The 17,216-nt window shown below is 43.7% G+C and overlaps 1 protein-coding gene across 1 annotated transcript in view; it reads left to right on the forward strand.

The window, feature by feature from the left end:
• The window catches only part of cdh15 (cadherin 15, type 1, M-cadherin (myotubule)), a 78,774-nt gene that overhangs the window by 47,746 nt on the left and 13,812 nt on the right, over positions 1–17,216 (forward strand). Inside the window, exons 6-9 of the mRNA XM_048547215.2 lie at positions 4,412–4,540; positions 5,487–5,672; positions 10,324–10,577; positions 10,918–11,060. Of these exons, the coding sequence (XP_048403172.1) occupies positions 4,412–4,540; positions 5,487–5,672; positions 10,324–10,577; positions 10,918–11,060 (712 nt within the window). The remainder of the gene's footprint in view (positions 1–4,411; positions 4,541–5,486; positions 5,673–10,323; positions 10,578–10,917; positions 11,061–17,216) is intronic.

The following is a 17,216-nucleotide window of genomic DNA, read 5'->3' on the forward strand; positions in this document are numbered from 1 at the left end:
GGTTTAGATCTTTCATTAAGGTCAGGGAAGGTGGTAAAAGAGGGGGAGGTGTGGCTTTGTTGGTGAAGGACAGTATAACGGCGGGTGAAAGAACCTTTGAGGACTCGTCTACTGAGGTGGTATGGGCTGAGGTTGCCGAGGAAGGTTTGTCGACTGAGTCAGTATGGGTGGAAGTTAGGAACAGCAAGGGAGCAGTCACCTCAGTGGGAGTTTTCTACAGACCCCCAAATAGCAGTAGGGAGATCGAAGGACTCATTGGCCGGCAGATTGTTGAAAAGTGCAAACGTAGCAGGGTTGTTGTTATGGGTGACTTCAACTTTCCCAATATAGATTGGAACCTCCTTAGTGCAGATGGTTTGGATGGAGCCATTTTTGTCAGGTGTGTTCAGGAGGGTTTCCTTACTCAGTATGTGAACAGGCCAATGAGGCGGGAGGCCATTTTGGATTTGGTGCTTGGCATGAGTCAGGACAGGTGTCCGATGTTGTGGTGGGAGAACACTTTGGCGACAGTGACCACAACAGCCTCACATTTACCATAGCCGTGGAAAGGAAAAGGAGCAGTTACTAGGAGAAGATATTTAACTGGGGTAAAGGAAACTATGATGCTATCAGACAGGAGTTGGGAAGTACAGATTGGGAGCAATTGTTCCACAGAAAGGGCACAGCAGACATGTGGAGGCTGTTTAAGGTGCAGCTGTTGCGAGTGATGTATAAATTTGTTCCTCTGAGACAGGTAAGAAGGGGTAAGATTAAGGAGCCTTGGATGACGGGTACAGAGGTGATTCTTGTCAAAAAAAAGGCAGCATACATTAGATGGAGAAAGCAAAGGTCTAGCACAGCTTTACAGTATTACAGGCTTGCTCGGAAGGAGCTCAAAAGTGGACTGAGGAGGGCCAGGAGGGGGCACGAAAAAGGCTTGGCAGGAAGGATTAGGGAGAACCCGAAGGCATTTTACTCATATGTAAAGAATAAGAGAATAATCAGGGAGAAGGTAGGGCTGATCAGGGATAGCGTAGGGAACATGTGTGTGGAGTCTGAGCAGATAGGGGAAGCCCTAAATGAGTTTTTTGCTTCGGTTTTCACTAAGGAAAGGGACCTTGTTGTGAATGAGAACTTTGAGGAGCAGGAAAACAGGCTTGAACAGATCAAGATTGAGGACGTTGATGTGCTGGAAATTTTGGCAAACATTAAGATTGATAAGTCCCCAGGGCCAGACCAGATTTATACTAGGTTGCTCCGGGAAGCGAGAAAAGAGGTTGCTAAGCCGCTGGCAAAGATCTTTGCTTCCTCACTCTCCACGGGAGTCATACCGGAAGATTGGAGAGAGGCAAATGTTATTCCTCTTTTCAAGAAAGGGAATAGGGAAATCCCTGGAAATTACAGACCAGTCAGTCTTACGTCCGTGGTCAGCAAGGTTTTGGGAAGAATTCTGAAGGATAGGATTTATGACTATATAAGTCATATATAGTGAAAAGCATAGCGTGATTAAAGGGAGTCAGCATGGCTTTGTGAGGGGCAGGTCATGCCTTACAAATCTTATTGAGTTCTTTGAGGAAGTCACGAGACAGGTTGACGAGAGTCAAGCAGTGGATGTGGTGTACATGGACTTCAGCAAGGCATTTGATAAGGTTCCCCACAGTAGGTTCATTCATAAAGTCAGGAGGTATGGGATACAGGGTGACTTGGCTGTCTGGATTCAGAATTGGTTGGCTGGCAGGAGGCAGACAGTGGTTGTAGATGGTAAGTATTCTGCATGGAGGTCAGTGCTGAGTGGTGTCCCGCAGGGCTCTGTTCTTGGGCCTCTGCTCTTTGTAGTTTTTATAAATTACTTGGATGAGGAGGTTGAGGGGTGGGTTAGTATGTTTGCTGATGACACAAAGGTTGGAGGTGCCGTTGATAGTGCCGAGGGCTATTGCAGGCTTCAGCGAGACATTGACAGAGTGCAGAGCTGGGCTGAGAAATGGCAGATGGAGTTCAACCTGGATAAATGCGAAGTGATGCATTTAGGAAGGTTGAACTTAAATGCTGAATATAGGATTAAAGGCAGGATTCTCCGCAGTGTGGAGGAACAGTGGGATCTTGGTGTTCAAGTGCATAGCTCCCTCAAAGTTGCCACCCAAGTGGATAAGGTTGTTAAGAAAGCATATGGTGTTTTGGCTTTCATTAACAGGGGGATTGAGTTTAAGAGCTGTGAGGTTATGCTGCAGCTCTACAAAACCCTGGTGAGACCACACTTGGAATATTGTGTCCAGTTCTGGTCGCCCTATTATAGGAAAGATGTGGAGGCTTTGGGAGTGTGCAAAGAAGGTTTACCAGGACTCTGCCTGGACTGGAGGGCTTGTCTTACGAGGAGAGGTTGACTGAGCTCGGATTTTTCTGTCTGGAGAGAAGGAGGAAGAGAGGTCACCTGATCGAGGTGTACAAGGTAATGAGAGGCATGGATAGAGTCGATAGCCAGAGACTTTTCCCCAGGGCAGGACTGACTGCCACGAGGAGTCATAGTTTTAAGGTGTTAGGAGGAAGGTATAGAGGAGACGTCAGAGGGAGGTTCTTCACCCAGAGAGTTGTGAGTGCATGGAATAGTTTACCAGTGGTAGTCATGGAAGCAGAGTCATTAGTGACACTTAAGCGACTGCTGGACATGCACATGGACAGCAGTGAATTGGGGGAATGTAGGTTAGGTTATTTTACTTTTGGATTAGGAATATTCCACGGCACAACATAGTGGGCCGAAGGGCCTGTACTGTGCTGTACTTTTCTATGTTCTTTTCTGTGTTCTATGATTTTCTCTTCATGAAGCCACGCTAACTCTGCCTGATTATGTTATGTATTTCTTAATGCTCTGCTATAATAGTTTTTAACATTTCCCCAATAACAAACGCAAACAAGTGCAAACTAGCCTGCAGCTACCTGTTTTTTTCTTGACTCTTTTCCTTTATAAATAAACATGTTACATGAGAGTTTTCACACCTCATTTTAATAACCTCTTGTGCTCTCTCTCTCTATCTATTTCTCTCTTCTTCAGTCTTTCTTCCTCATCACTTGTTGCCATTCCCCACCCTGCACCAGTCCTGGGCATTGAGGAGGTGAAATCAGTTTATACTAATACAAATTCAAGCCAAAGTCAAATACTGATGCTGAAAATCTGAAATAAAGAGAAGTGTTGAAAAAGCCCAGCAGGTTAGGCAGCATCTTCATTTAAGAATTTATTCACAGCATGTTGACAGTCCAATGATTATCTCAGCTACCACTCAGCCACCACCTCCCCTTCTGCGGATGGAAACTGAGTAAATATTTCAGAGCCTTTCACCAGAAATGGGACATGTGGTCAGGCAGCCTCTCCTGTCCTCCAGCCTATCACTGTTCTTTGGTTCTTTCCACCTTCTCAATTGCTTAAAATCTGTTGCATCTTTAGCTTTTCCCAGTTGTAATGAGAAGTCAGACTTGAAATGTGAACTCTGATTCTCGCTCCACAGATGCTAGCTAATGAGCATTTTCTGACTGCATTATAGAGACTAATTGGAAATTGCAGGGACCCAGAGTTGTGCATACAGAAAACTTTGAGGTTTGCAGGATAGAATGAGAATACTGTTTAAAAGCTTATGAGAGCCTTGTCTTCACTAACAGTGGAATAGAACTCAAGAACAAACCTTTGACAAGAATTGGAATGGTACCAAGGATGAACGATCTGTTACTGGAGGAGACTCAGAAAGATGAGGTTCAGCTTTGTGCAAAGAAGGAAATTTGACAGATGCATTCAAAATATTGAAGGGTTTTGATGAAGTAGATAACAGAAACTTGAGGAAGAATCACTAACCAGGAAACACAGATTTGAACTGATTGTAACATATCCTGAGGTGACATGCATAAACATATTTTTACTCAGTTAAGTTGTTGTGATCCACAACACATTGTCTGACTGGGCAGTGGAAGCAGATTCAATAATAAGATTCAAACAGAAATGTTAAAGATCGAAACAAACAATTGGAGGATTACGGAAAAGGAGCAGGAAAGCAAGAGTAATTGGACGCTAAAGGTGCAGTAGATCAGATAATCTCCATCAGTACTATGCAATTCTTTGATTTTAAAAATTTTGATGCGAAATGATTACGGTCACATCCATTCCTAAAATGAATCATGGAGAGATGAGATTTGGGAGTTTGAAGAGACAAGATCAAGGTATACGGAGAAACAGAATCAAGGTATTTGGAGAGAAATAATTTGAGGAGACAGGATCAGGGAATATGGAGACTTGTTCGAAGATTATGGGCAGATGATGGAGATACCTAAAGACTTTTTGAGCCTATTATGCTTTCCAGCTCCTTAAATTTTACCGTTAGTTCCAATTCAGTGCATGCAGCAACTCGCGTGAGTGATTCTTCTTCCTTGAATGTTACTTTTGTATTTGCAGAATATTTCTGTGTACAATCTGACTCTACAAGTGGCAGATCTGTCAGGTGAAGGACTGTCCACCACCGCCACTGCAGTTATCTTCATTGATGACATCAATGATAATGCCCCAGAATTCACTGCCACCGAGGTTTGTACTGTAATTCAGTAACATAATGTAATTCTGTAACGTAATGTCATGTAATAATTAGGGTGAAAGTTCAAACTCATGATTTAGTGCTGGATATCATCAAGGTGAAGGGTCAAAGTGTAAGACATTATCAAAGGTAAAGGGAGTGCAGTGCTTTGAAGTGTCATTACGAAGATAAATACAATCTGGGCATCCACTGTTGACCCTATTAAACGTCACAGAATTGGAGGTGCTGTCGGGATTTAAATGCCTTTAGTGAACCTGAGAGGTTCTCCCAATGAAGGAACCATGATGAGTTGTTTGAACTGCCTTAAAGAACCTTCAGTTCCTTCCTATGGCCTCTTATACAAAACGGCTGTTTTCGGAGGTCTATATCTTCATCCAAGAGTAGAATCCATCTTGGCTTCCATATCTTTCTCTTGATTCTGTGGAAAGGCTGATTAGAAGGCAGGTCTATTTCAAGTCCAACCTCTGCCCCATCATTACACTGGAAATGTCAACATGAGGTTGAGACTATGGGAACTGCAGATGCTGGAGAATCCAAGATAACAAAGTGTGGAGCAGGATGAACACAGCAGGCCAAGCAGCATCTCAGGAGCACAAAAGCTGACGTTTCAGGCCTCGACCCTTCATCAGAGTGATGATCTCTGATGAAGGGTCTAGGCCCGAAACGTCAGCTTTTGTGCTCCTGAGATGCTGCTTGGCCAGCTGTGTTCATCCAGCTCCACACTTTGTTATCTATGAGGTTGAGACTAATTTGGTATAACTAATGCCAGCCTAATTCTCAATATTCTGCTTTGTTTCCACTAAACGTACTACAGATTTTTGGGTCAAGGCATTTAGCAAACTTTGCTCAGACTCAATTCTCTATGAAGCACAAAAGTGTAAAATTTTAGAATAACTGTTAATTGCAATTTCTAATAATCTCTGAATTTGGTTTTTGCAGTTCACTGTTGAAGTATCAGAGGACATGGTGGGATCAGAGATTGGCCACATCAGCGTGGTGGACAAGGATCAACCTGGAACACCAAACTGGCTTGTGGACTACACAATTATTGATGGCAATGACCATGGACTTTTTAGCATGAAGACTGAGCCAGAGACCAACAAAGGCATCTTATTTGTTGAAAAAGTAAAAGGATACAACCAAACAAAATGCAGTTTGGCTATCAGATTTATGTTGAGAAAACTGAGCCGCTCTTTTATAGAGTGCTATACAAACTCAACCCAGGCTGGTGAGAGGGGAGATGGGCTCTTTTCTCTCTCTTAGCAGCTAAAAGATGTCCTCAAGAAAGATCAATAGGGAGGCTGAATGGTCAAATGTGCTCCCAACTGGAGATAATTCTTCAGCTGGGGCCTGGCCATTAGATAGTGATCTCCCAACAGCTAACAGTCTATAAGTGAAATCATTAGGTTAGCCAGAGTCTTATTTCGGGAGTCAGATTGGCTGAGTCTTGTTGAATGTTCAAATTGATAAAGACCTGTTGAAGCATCTTCCATGGACATTAACCAATCCTACCATCTCAGTTTCTGTTGATTATCACCAACATTTTTGTCTTTATCACTGAATTATTCCTCATTGACGCTAAGATGAACCTTGCAGAACCATTGCTCACTCTGCAATGTCAGGGAGAATGTTGAGCCTGAGCTTGTAATTCTTACCTTCATTTAGCAAATCTCTTTGGGTCTCAGCCCTTCCCTATCTCCTCCAGCACCTCAACAGTCTACAATATTTGCACTCCTACAGTTCTGGTCTCTACCAAAGCCTCAACTTTTTAATCTTTCCACTACTGCTGCTGGTCATTGATAGAGGCCAATCATTTTTAAAAAGAGAGGAATCCCCATGACATCAATGGCAAAACTGCTCAAATTAATTTAACTTTTATAAACATTTACTATAACAAACCAAATCAAATTATCATAATTTGAACATTAATTAATGGGTGAAGGCTATTTCAAATAAATCAATCAATTTCATGCCTGAGATAATGGGAACTGCAGATGCTGGAGAATCTGAGGTAACAAAGTGTGGAGCTGGATGAACACAGCAGACCAAGCAGCATCTCAGGAGCACAAAAGCTGACATTTCGGGCCTAGACCCTTCATCAGAAAAAAGGATGAAGGGTCTAGGCCCGAAACGTCAGCTTTTGTGCTCCTAAGATGCTGCTTGGTCTGCTGTGTTCATCCAGCTCCACACTTTGTTATCTCAATTTCATGCCTGACATTGTTTTAATCACTTCTTTCACATCCTTGCCAAATGTAGTATCACATGTCCAATTCAACCATTGTTTTGTAGGATCTTTCACTTCTCATTCAATCATTTAGGCCTAAGAGTCACATTCACCGCAGTAGTATTCCATGCAATATCCCAGACACAGATTACCATCAAGAAGATGCACATCTGTAAACATCCTCTCATTTGGGTCCCAACAGTCTAGATAATTCAGACTTCCCAGAAACTCCCTTCCTTCTACAGCTCCCTCAGAGGGGAAGTGATATCATAGTGTTAATGCTATTGAATTTGTAAGCCAAAAGCCCGAACTAATGCTCAGTCAACACAAGTTCAAATCATATCATAGCAGCTCGTGGAATTTAAATATATCTTGACTAACAACAGAGCCACAGGTTAACAGGGATAAGTGAGAATTTGGAGTTGAAGCATGATGATCTAATCCAGGTGGAACAGGCTCTGAGATTAAATGGCCCATTCCTGCAACTCAATTCCTGTAAATGGCCTACTAATACAGGCATTATTCAAACAGTGGGAATGTGAATTGTCCCTTACACTTCCCGTCCTTTCCAACTGTTTAACCCACCAACAGTAACACAGCCACTGCTTAGACATTTGCTTCAACATCAGGATGTGATTTAAAACTATCATGTAGAAAACTTTCATTTGGATGCCACTAAAACCATTCTTGTTTCTTGCCACTGGAATTTTCAGTACGTTTTGAACTGCCACAAAACAAAGGCTGAAACCTAACTGTTACGGAGATAGTAGGAACTGCTTTTTTTTCTGAAGAAGGGTATCGACCTGAAACGTCAACTTTCCTGCTCCTCTGATTCTGCTTGGCCCGCTGTGTTCATCCAGCTTCACACCGTGTTATCTCTGAAACCTAACTCTCTGTTTAGTCTTTGTTCCTCAGTTGTTCATCCACGTGGCAACCTGCAGTCACACAAATATTTCTTGAAACCGAATTATATCACAATCAGCAATCCAATTAGTCCTCTTTCAGAATACTTCCCAACCTATTTTGGTCTTAAAGGGACAACAGACAAAGTGAAAATATGATATTCCCAGAACACAAGAGTCATCAAATTAAATTCAAAAATTTTGTCCAAACTTGTATCCCCTGCACCTTGTGCACCTCCTTGAAGATGACCCTTATTATATTTGTGAAGCTTTTGATAATGTATCCAATATTCCTTAGTGTCAAGTTGTGATTCATAAAGCTCCTATGAGCCATAATGTAGTTTTTCGCTAGGTTAAAGATAACATATAAATGTATGGATGGGGAACGAAACTGCAGGGGATGGGCACATTAGAAATGTGGAGCTTATTCAAGGAAAAGCTCCTGTGTGTCCTAGATAAGTATGTACCTGTCAGGCAGGGAGGAAGCTATAGAGTGCGGGAGCCATGGTTTACGAAGGAAGTGGAATCTCTGGTCAAGAGGAAGAAGAAGGCTTCTGTTAGGATGAGATGTGAAGGCTCAGTTAGGGCGCTTGAGGGTTACAAGGTAGCCAGGAAAGACCTAAAGAGAGAGCTTAGAAGAGCGAGGAGGAGACATGAGAAGTTGTTGGTGGATAGGATCAGGGTAAACCCTAAGGCTTTCTATAGGTATTTAAGGAATAAAAGAATGATAAGAGTAAGATTAGGACCAATCAAGGACAGTAGTGGTAAGTTGTGTGTGGAGTCAGAGGAGATAGGGGAAGCACTAAATGAATATTTTTCAACAGTATTCACTCTAGAAAATGACAATGTTGTCGAGGAGAATACTGAGATACAGGCTACTAGACTAGGTGGGATTGAGGTCCGCAAGGAAGAGGTATTAGAAATCCTACAGAGGGTGAAAATAGATAAGTCCCTTGGGCCAGATGGGATTTATCTTAGGATCCTCTGGCAAGCCAGGGAGGAGAGTGCCGAGCCTTTGGCACTGACCTCTAACTCGTAACTGTCTACAGGAATAGGGCCAGAAGACTGGAGGACAGCAAATGTGATTCCCCTGTTCAAGAAGGGGAGTAGAGACAACCCTGGTAATTATAGACCAGTGAGCCTTACCTCAGTTGTTGGTAAAGTGTTGGAAAAGGTTATAAGAGATAGGATTTACAATCATCTAGAAAAGAATAAACTGATTAGGGATAGTCAGCATGGTTTTGTGAAGGGTAGGTCGTGCCTCACAAACCTTATTGAGTTCTTTGAGAAGGTGACCAAACAGGTAGATGAGAGTAAACCGGTTGATGTGATGTATATGGATTTCAGCAAGGTGTTCGATAAGGTTCCCCACAGTAGGCTATTGTACAAAATGCGGAGGAATGGAATTGTGGGAGATATAGCAGTTTGGATCGGAAATTGGCTTGCTGAAAGAAGACAGAGGGTGGTGGTTGATGGGAGATGTTCATCTTGGAGACCAGTTACTAGTGGTGTACTGCAAGGGTCGCTGTTGGGTCCACTGCTGTTCGTCATTTTTATAAATGACGTGGATGAGGGCGTAGAAGGATGGCTTAGTAAATTTGCAGATGACACTAAGGTCAGTGGAGTTGTGGATAGTGATGAAGGATGCTGTAGGTTGCAGAGAGACATAGATAAGCTGCAGAGCTGGGCTGAGAGGTGGCAAATGGAGTTTAATGCAGACAAGTGTGAGGTGATGCACTTTGGTAGGAGTAACTGGAATGCAAAGTACTGGGCTAATGGTAAGATTCTTGGTAGTGTAGATAAGCAGAGAGATCTCGGTGTCCATGTACACAGATTCTTGAAAGTTGCCACCCAGGTTGACAGGGTTGTTAAGAAGGCATACAGTGTTTTACCTTTTATTAATAGAGGGATCGAGTTCCGGAACCAAGAGGTTATGCTGCAGCTGTACAAAACTCTGGTGTGGCCGCACTTGGAGTATTGCGTACAGTTCTGGTCACCGCATTATAAGAAGGATGTGGGAGCTTTGGAAAGGGCGCAGAGGAGATTTACTCGGATGTTGCCTGGTATGGAGGGAAGGTCTTATGAGGAAAGGCTGAGGGACTTGAGGCTGTTTTCGTTAGAGAGAAGGTTGAGAGGTCACTTAATTGAGACATATAAGATAATCAGAGGGTTAGATAGGGTGGATAGGGAGAGCCTTTTTCCTAGGATGGTGATGGCGAGAACGAGGGGGCATAGCTTTAAATTGAGGGGTGAAAGACATAGGACACATGTCAGAGGTAGTTTCTTTACTCAAGAGCGTAGTAAGGGTATGAAACGCTTTGCCCGCAATGGTAGTAGATACTCCAACTTTAAGTACATTTAAGTTGTCATCAGACACGTACATGGACGTACATGGAATAGTGTAGGTTAGATGGGCTTCAGATTGGTATGACAGGTCGGTACAACATCGAGGGCCAAAGGGCCTGTACTGTGCAGTAATGTTCTATGTAAGTTGTTGTTGTACAATTGACTTCAGTGTATTTTAGACACATGCCAGGACAATGGTCAAACTACCAGTGTACAAGGGGAGAACAGTTGAGGTAAAGGGCCAAAAAAATAGAGAAACCAAGGAGTTATCCATCAGGGTTTATTTTGCTGCCACCTGTTTCAGGGTCTGGATTACGAAAAGGCCGACAAACATATCCTGACTGTCGAGGTGAAGAACAAGGAAGCTGTCAGTCTTGGAGCACCTCAAGCTCTCCGTTCCTCAGCTAAAGTCATTGTGATAGTTACTGATGTGAATGAAGCCCCCAGGTTTGTGGAAGACCCCCAAAAATTGAATGTGCCTGAAGGGTTAACAGCAGGAAGCTTTTTAACAGTCTACACCGCCACCGACCCTGACACTAAACAACAACAAAATATCAGGTGATGATGACAGTTAATTGTTCAATTCTCAGAATGACCATATCTTTTTGTTTTTCGGTCTGGGTTCATTTCTTGTTTGGGTATTTTCCCCTCTGGTTTGGACGTTTACCCTCACAGACTGGGTGTTTAACCTTTGTGTTTGCAGTGTTCACCCGTGGTGTCTGCATGTTTACCCCATTGTCTGGTGTGTTTACTCCTACCGTTTGGAGTGTTTATGCCTACTGTCTGCACTTTTTCCTCTGGTGTCTGGATTTTTGCATCTTATCTAGGTTTAAAGTGCAACCCATTTTTCAGGTCTTTTCCTCCTGGGCCACTAACCCCATCTTTTCCTGTATTCCAGTTATGGGATTCAGTATGATCCTGCTGATTGGCTGATGGTGGACATGAACACAGGAGAGATATTTGTTCAGCAGAAGATTGAGCGTGGCTCTCCATTCCTGTTCAAACATCGCTACACAGCTGTCATCACAGCCACAGACAGTGGTAAGCAATGAATAATGAGTTACATATTGATGGGAATAAACAGGGAATGATAGAGTAAAAGAACAGTAAAAATTGAAATAATAATTACTATCATAAACATAAATAAGGTAATAAATGGAATCCATGGTCATAATTAGTAGAAAGACCGCAGAAATACAGCAATGAAACAAAATATTTTTTAATCTATTCATTTTGTGGGATGTGGATATTGCTAGCTGGCCAGTATTTAATGCCTGTCCCTAGTTGCCTTTAGAATAAAAACAGCTTACATTGTAATTTCTATTGCAATTTGGAGTAGCAAGCTCCTCTCAGTTTTTCAATGCGTTAGGTTTATGGTTTGTGAACACCAAATTGTTGTAAAAGTTACAGCAGGTAACCAAAAAAAAAGGTTCTGTGTGCCTTATTGGTAAGGTAACAAGTTTTTTTTTATTCTTTATTTTTTAACAGTCTTGGGAATTTAGAATAATGGGAACGGAGGTCAGGGCAGTTGAATGTTCCTCCTGCAGAATGTGGGAGGTAAGGGTCACCACTAGTGTCCCTGCTGAGTACATCTGCGGGAAGTGCACCCAACTCCAGCTCCTTGAAAACCGCGTTAGGGAACTGGAGCTGGATGAACTTCGGACCATTCAGGAGGCAGAGGGGGTTATTGAGAGGAGTTACAGGGAGGTAGTCACTCCTCAGGTACAAGAAAAAGGCAGATGGGTTATAGTCAGGGGACAGAAAGGGAACAGGCAGGCAGTGCAGGGATCCCCTGTGGCCATTCCCCTCAACAATAAGTATACCATTTTGGATACTGTTGGGGGGGGGGAAAACGACTTACCAGGGGAAAGCAGTGGGGCACAAGTCTCTGGCACAGAGTCTGTCCCTGCTGCTCAGAAGGGAAGGGGGAAGAGGAGCAGAGCAGTAGTCATTAAGGACTCCATAGTTAGGGGGACAGATAGGAGGTTCTGTGGGGACGAGAGAGACTCACGGTTGGTGTGTTGCCGCCCAGGTGCGTGATGTCTCTGATTGTGTTTTTGGGATCCTTAAGGGGGAGGGGGAGCAGCCCCAAGTCGTGGTCCACATTGGCACCAACGACATAGGTAGGAAGAGAGATGGGGATTTAAGGCAGAAATTCAGGGAGCTAGGATGGAAGCTGAGAGCTAGGACGAACAGAGTTGTTGTCTCTGGTTTGTTGCCCGTGCCACATGCTAGTGAGGAGAGGAATAGGGAGAGAGAGGAGTTGAACACGTGGCGACAGGGATGGTGCAGGAAGGAGGGTTTTGGATTCTTGGATAATTGGGGCTCTTTCTGGGGTAGGTGGGACCTCTACAAGCAAGATAGTCTTCACCTGAACCAGAGGGGTACCGATATCCCGGGGGGGATATTTGCTAAGGCTATTCGGGTGGATTTAAACTAATTCAGCAGGGGGATGGGAACCAAAATTGTAGTTCGACTATACAAAAGCTTGAGAGTAGGGCGGTCCAAAATAAAGTTTCAGGGACACAAGATGGCACTGGCAAGCAAGAAGTTGGTTTGAAGTGTGTCTACTTCAATACCAGGAGTGTCCGGAATAAGGTGGGTGAACTTGCAGCATGGGTTAGTACCTGGGACTTCGATGTTGTGGCCATTTCGGAGACATAGATAGAGCAGGGACAGGAATGGTTGTTGCAGGTTCCAGGATTTAGATGTTTCAGCAAGAACAGAGAGGATGGTAAAAGCGGTGGGGGGGGGGGGGGGGGGGGGGGGGGGGCGGTGCTTGGCATTGTTGATCAAGGACAGTAGTACAGATGCAGAAAGGATGTTTGGGGACTCGTCACCTGAGGTAGTATGGGCTGAGGTTAGAAACAGGAAAGGAGAGGTCACCCTTTGGGAGTTTTCTACAGGCTTCCGAATAGTTCCAGAGATGTAGAGGAAAGGATAGCAAAGATGATTCTCGATAGGAGTGAGACAGGCAGGGTAGTTGTCATGGAGGGCTACAATTTTCCAAATATTGACTGGGAACACTATAGTTCGAGTACTATAGATGGGTCAGTTTTTGTCCAGTGTGTGCTGGAGGGCTTCCTGACACAGTATGTGGATAGGCCAACAAGGGGTGAAGCCACATTAGATTTGGTACTGGGTAATGAGCCTGGCCAGGTGTTAGATTTGGAAGTAGGTGAGCACTTTGGTGATAGCGATCACAATTCTGTTATGTTTACTTCAGTGATGGAAAGGGATAGGTGTATACCACTGGGCAAGAGTTATAGCTGGGCAAAAAGCAATTACAATGAGATTAGGCAAGATTTAGGGAGTATAGGATGGGGGAGGAAACTGCAGGGGATGGGCACATTAGAAATGTGGAGCTTATTCAAGGAAAAGCTCCTGTGTGACCTAGATAAGTATGTACCTGTCAGGCAGGGAGGAAGCTGTAGAGCGCGGGAGCCATGGTTTACGAAGGAGATGGAATCTCTGGTCAAGAGGAAGAAGAAGGCTTCTGTTAGGATGAGATGTGAAGGCTCAGTTAGGGCACTTGAGGGCAACGGGGTAGCCAGGAAAGTCCTAAAGAGAGAGCTTAGAAGAGCCAGGAGGAGACATGAGAGGTTGTTGGTGGATAGGATCAGGGTAAACCCTAAGGCTTTCGATAGGTATTTAAGGAATAAAAGAATGTCAAAAGTAAGATTAGGGCCAATCAAGGATAGTAGTGGTAAGTTGTGTGTGGAGTCAGAGGAGATAGGGGAAGCACTAAATGAATATTTTTCAACAGTATTCACTCTGGAAAACGACAATGTTGTCGAGGAGAATACTGAGATACAGGCTACTAGGCTAGGTGGGATTGAGGCTCGCAAGGAAGAGGTATTAGAAATCCTACAGAGGGTGAAAATAGATAAGTCCCCTGGGCAGGATGGGACTTATCCTAAGATCCTCTGGGAAGCCAGGGAGGAGATTGACGAGCCTTTGGCATTGATCTTTAACTCGTCATTGTCTACAGGAATAGTGCCAGATGACTGGAGAATAGCAAATGTGGTTCCCCTGTTCCAGAAGGGGAGTAGAGACAACCATGGTAATTATAGACCAGTGAGCCTTACCTCAGTTGTTGGTAAAGTGTTGGAAAAGGTTATGAGGGATAGGATTTATAATCATCTAGAAAAGAATAAATTGATTAGGGATAGTCAGCACGGTTTTGTGAAGGGAAGGTCGTGCCTCACAAACCTTATTGAGTTCTTTGAGAAGGTGACCAAACAGGTAGATGAGAGTAAACCGGTTGATGCGGTGTATATGGATTTCAGCAAGGCGTCCGATAAGGTTCCCCACAGTAGGCTATTGTACAAAATGCGGAGGAATGGAATTGTGGGAGATATAGCAGTTTGGATCGGAAATTGGCTTGCTGAAAGAAGACAGAGGGTGGTAGTTGATGGGAAATGTTCATCCTGGAGACCAGTTACTAGTGGTGTACTGCAAGGGTCGCTGTTGGGTCCACTGCTGTTTGTCATTTTTATAAATGACCTGGATGAGGGCGTAGAAGGATGGCTTAGTAAATTTGCAGACGACACTAAGGTCAGTGGAGTTGTGGATAGTGACGAAGGATGCTGTAGGTTGCAGAGAGACATAGATAAGCTGCAGAGCTGGGCTGAGAGGTGGCAAATGGAGTTTAATGCAGACAAGTGTGAGGTGATGCACTTTGGTAGGAGTAATCAGAAGGCAAAGTACAGGGCTAATGGTAAGATTCTTAGCAGTGTAGATGAGCAGAGAGATCTCGGTGTCCATGTACACAGATTCTTGAAAGTTGCCACCCAGGTTGACAGGGTTGTTAAGAAGGCATACAGTGTTTTACCTTTTATTAATAGAGGGATCGAGTTCCGGAACCAAGAGGTTATGCTGCAGCCGTACAAAACTCTGGTGCGGCCGCACTTGGAGTATTGCGTACAGTTCTGGTCACCGCATTATAAGAAGGATGTGGAAGCTTTGGAAAGGGTGCAGAGGAGATTTACTAGGATGTTGCCTGGTATGGAGGGAAGGTCTTACGGGGAAAGGCTGAGGGACTTGAGGCTGTTTTCGTTAGACAGAAGAAGGTTGAGAGGTCACTTAAATGAAACATATACAATAATCAAGAGGTTTAGATTGAGTGGATAAGGAGAGCCTTTTTCCTAGGATGGTGACAGCGAGCACGAGGGGGCACAGCTTTAAATTGAGGGGTGAAAGATATAGGACAGATGTCAGAGGTAGTTTCTTTACTCAGACAGTAGTAAGGGAATGGAACGCTTTGCCTGCAACGGTAGTAGAATCGCCAACTTTAGGTACATTTAAGCTGTCTTTGGATGAGAATGTGGACATACATGGAATAGTGTAGGTTAGATGGGCTTCAGATCGGTATGACAGGTCGGCACAACATCGAGGGCTGAAGGGCCTGTAGTGTGCTGTAATGTTCTATGTAGGTAAGAGTAGGAGGCCATTCAACCTGCCCTGTCTGTGTCAGCACTTAGAGTCATAGAGTCAATATGTACAGCATGGAACAGACCCTTTGGTCCAACTCGTCCATGCCAACCAGATATCCAAGATAAATCTAGTCCCATTTACCAGCATTTGGCCTATATCCCTCTAAATCCTAGATAACAAAATGTGCAGTTGATGAACACAGCAGACCAAGGAGCATCTTAGCAGCACAAAAGCTGATATTTTGGGCCTAGACCTTTCATCAGAAAAGGGGGATGGGGAGAGGGTTCTGAAATAAATAGGGAGAGAGTGGGAGGCGGACTGAAGGTAGTTAGAGGAGAAGATAGGTGGAGAGGAGACAGACAAGTTAAAGAGGCGGGGATGGAGCCTGTAGAGGTGAGTACGGGATGAGAAACTTCAGTGTGAAGATAGATTGGAGAGGTTGGGACCTCCTTGAAGAGATAAAGTTCAAGAGGAGATGTGATAGAAGTTTTCAAAATCATGTGAAGCCTGGATAGGGTGGACGGGAAGAAATTATTCCTGCTTGTAAAAGGATCAAGAACCAGAGGGCAAAGGGTTTTGCAGAAGAAGTAAATGTGAGGTGAGAAAAAAACCTTTTCACGTGGTGAATAGTTCTGGTATGGAATGCACTGTCTGGAGCATGTACTGGAGTAAGGTTCAATTGAGGCATTCAAGAGTGCTATTGATGGTTATTTAAATAAAAACAACTTTTAGGGTTACAGGGAAAACACTGGAGTTTGGTAATAAGTCAAAATCTTCACAGCATCAATGCAGACATGATGGGCTGAATGGTCTCATACTGAACCATAACAATTCTGTGATCTAATTGTCTTTTGAAAGCATTAATTGAACCACATTCTCTCACAGTGACTTTCTGATCCTAACCACTTTCTATATGATAATGTTCTCTTCATGTCTCCAATGTAGGGTAGAATGGGTGGTGAAGAAAACATTTAGCATGTTGGCCTTCATTGTCAAGATATCGAGTGTAGGAGTTCTGACGTTATGTTAAAGCTATATAAGGTGTTGGTGAGGGCACACTTGTAGTACAGTGTACAGTTGTGGTCACCTTCTTATAGTTAAGCTGGAAAGTGTGCAAAGAAGATTTTTGACGATGTTGCCAGGGCTAATAGGCCTGATTTACAGGGAGAGGTTGGACAGGATAGGGCTTTATTCCTTGGAACGTAAGAATGTAAGTATTGTAGGTGACCTTATTGAGGCATAGAAAATCATGAGGGGCATAGATAGGATGAATGTGTATAATCTTATTTCCAAGGATGGGGAACTGAAAACTAGAGGACATAGGTTTAAGGTGAGAGGGCAAAGAATTAAGAAGGGCCTGGGGGGCAACTTCTTCACACAGACAGTGATGCATGTGTGGTATGGCTGCCAGAGAAAGCGATTGAGGCAGGTACAAGAGCAACATATAAAAAAATTTTAGATAGGTACATGAATGAGAGGGGTTTAGAGGGATGTGGACCGAATGTGGGTAATTGGAACTAGCTGAGCAGGCATCATGATTAGGGTGGGCCAGTTTTAGCCAAAGGGCCCGTTTCCATGCTGTATTACTATATGACTCAATATGTTATTTTGCAATCACCTTAACTCTGTGACCTCTGACAATTCATCCAACAACGGAAAGTCGGATTCTCCTTATCCACTACATCCAGACAATCAAGATTTTGAACTCTATTAAATCTTTTTTCGACCTTCTCTCCTCCATGGAGAATTGCCCAACTTCTC

The sequence above is a fragment of the Stegostoma tigrinum genome, chromosome 16 (genome assembly GCF_030684315.1).
Source record: "Stegostoma tigrinum isolate sSteTig4 chromosome 16, sSteTig4.hap1, whole genome shotgun sequence".
Lineage (NCBI taxonomy): Eukaryota > Metazoa > Chordata > Chondrichthyes > Orectolobiformes > Stegostomatidae > Stegostoma > Stegostoma tigrinum.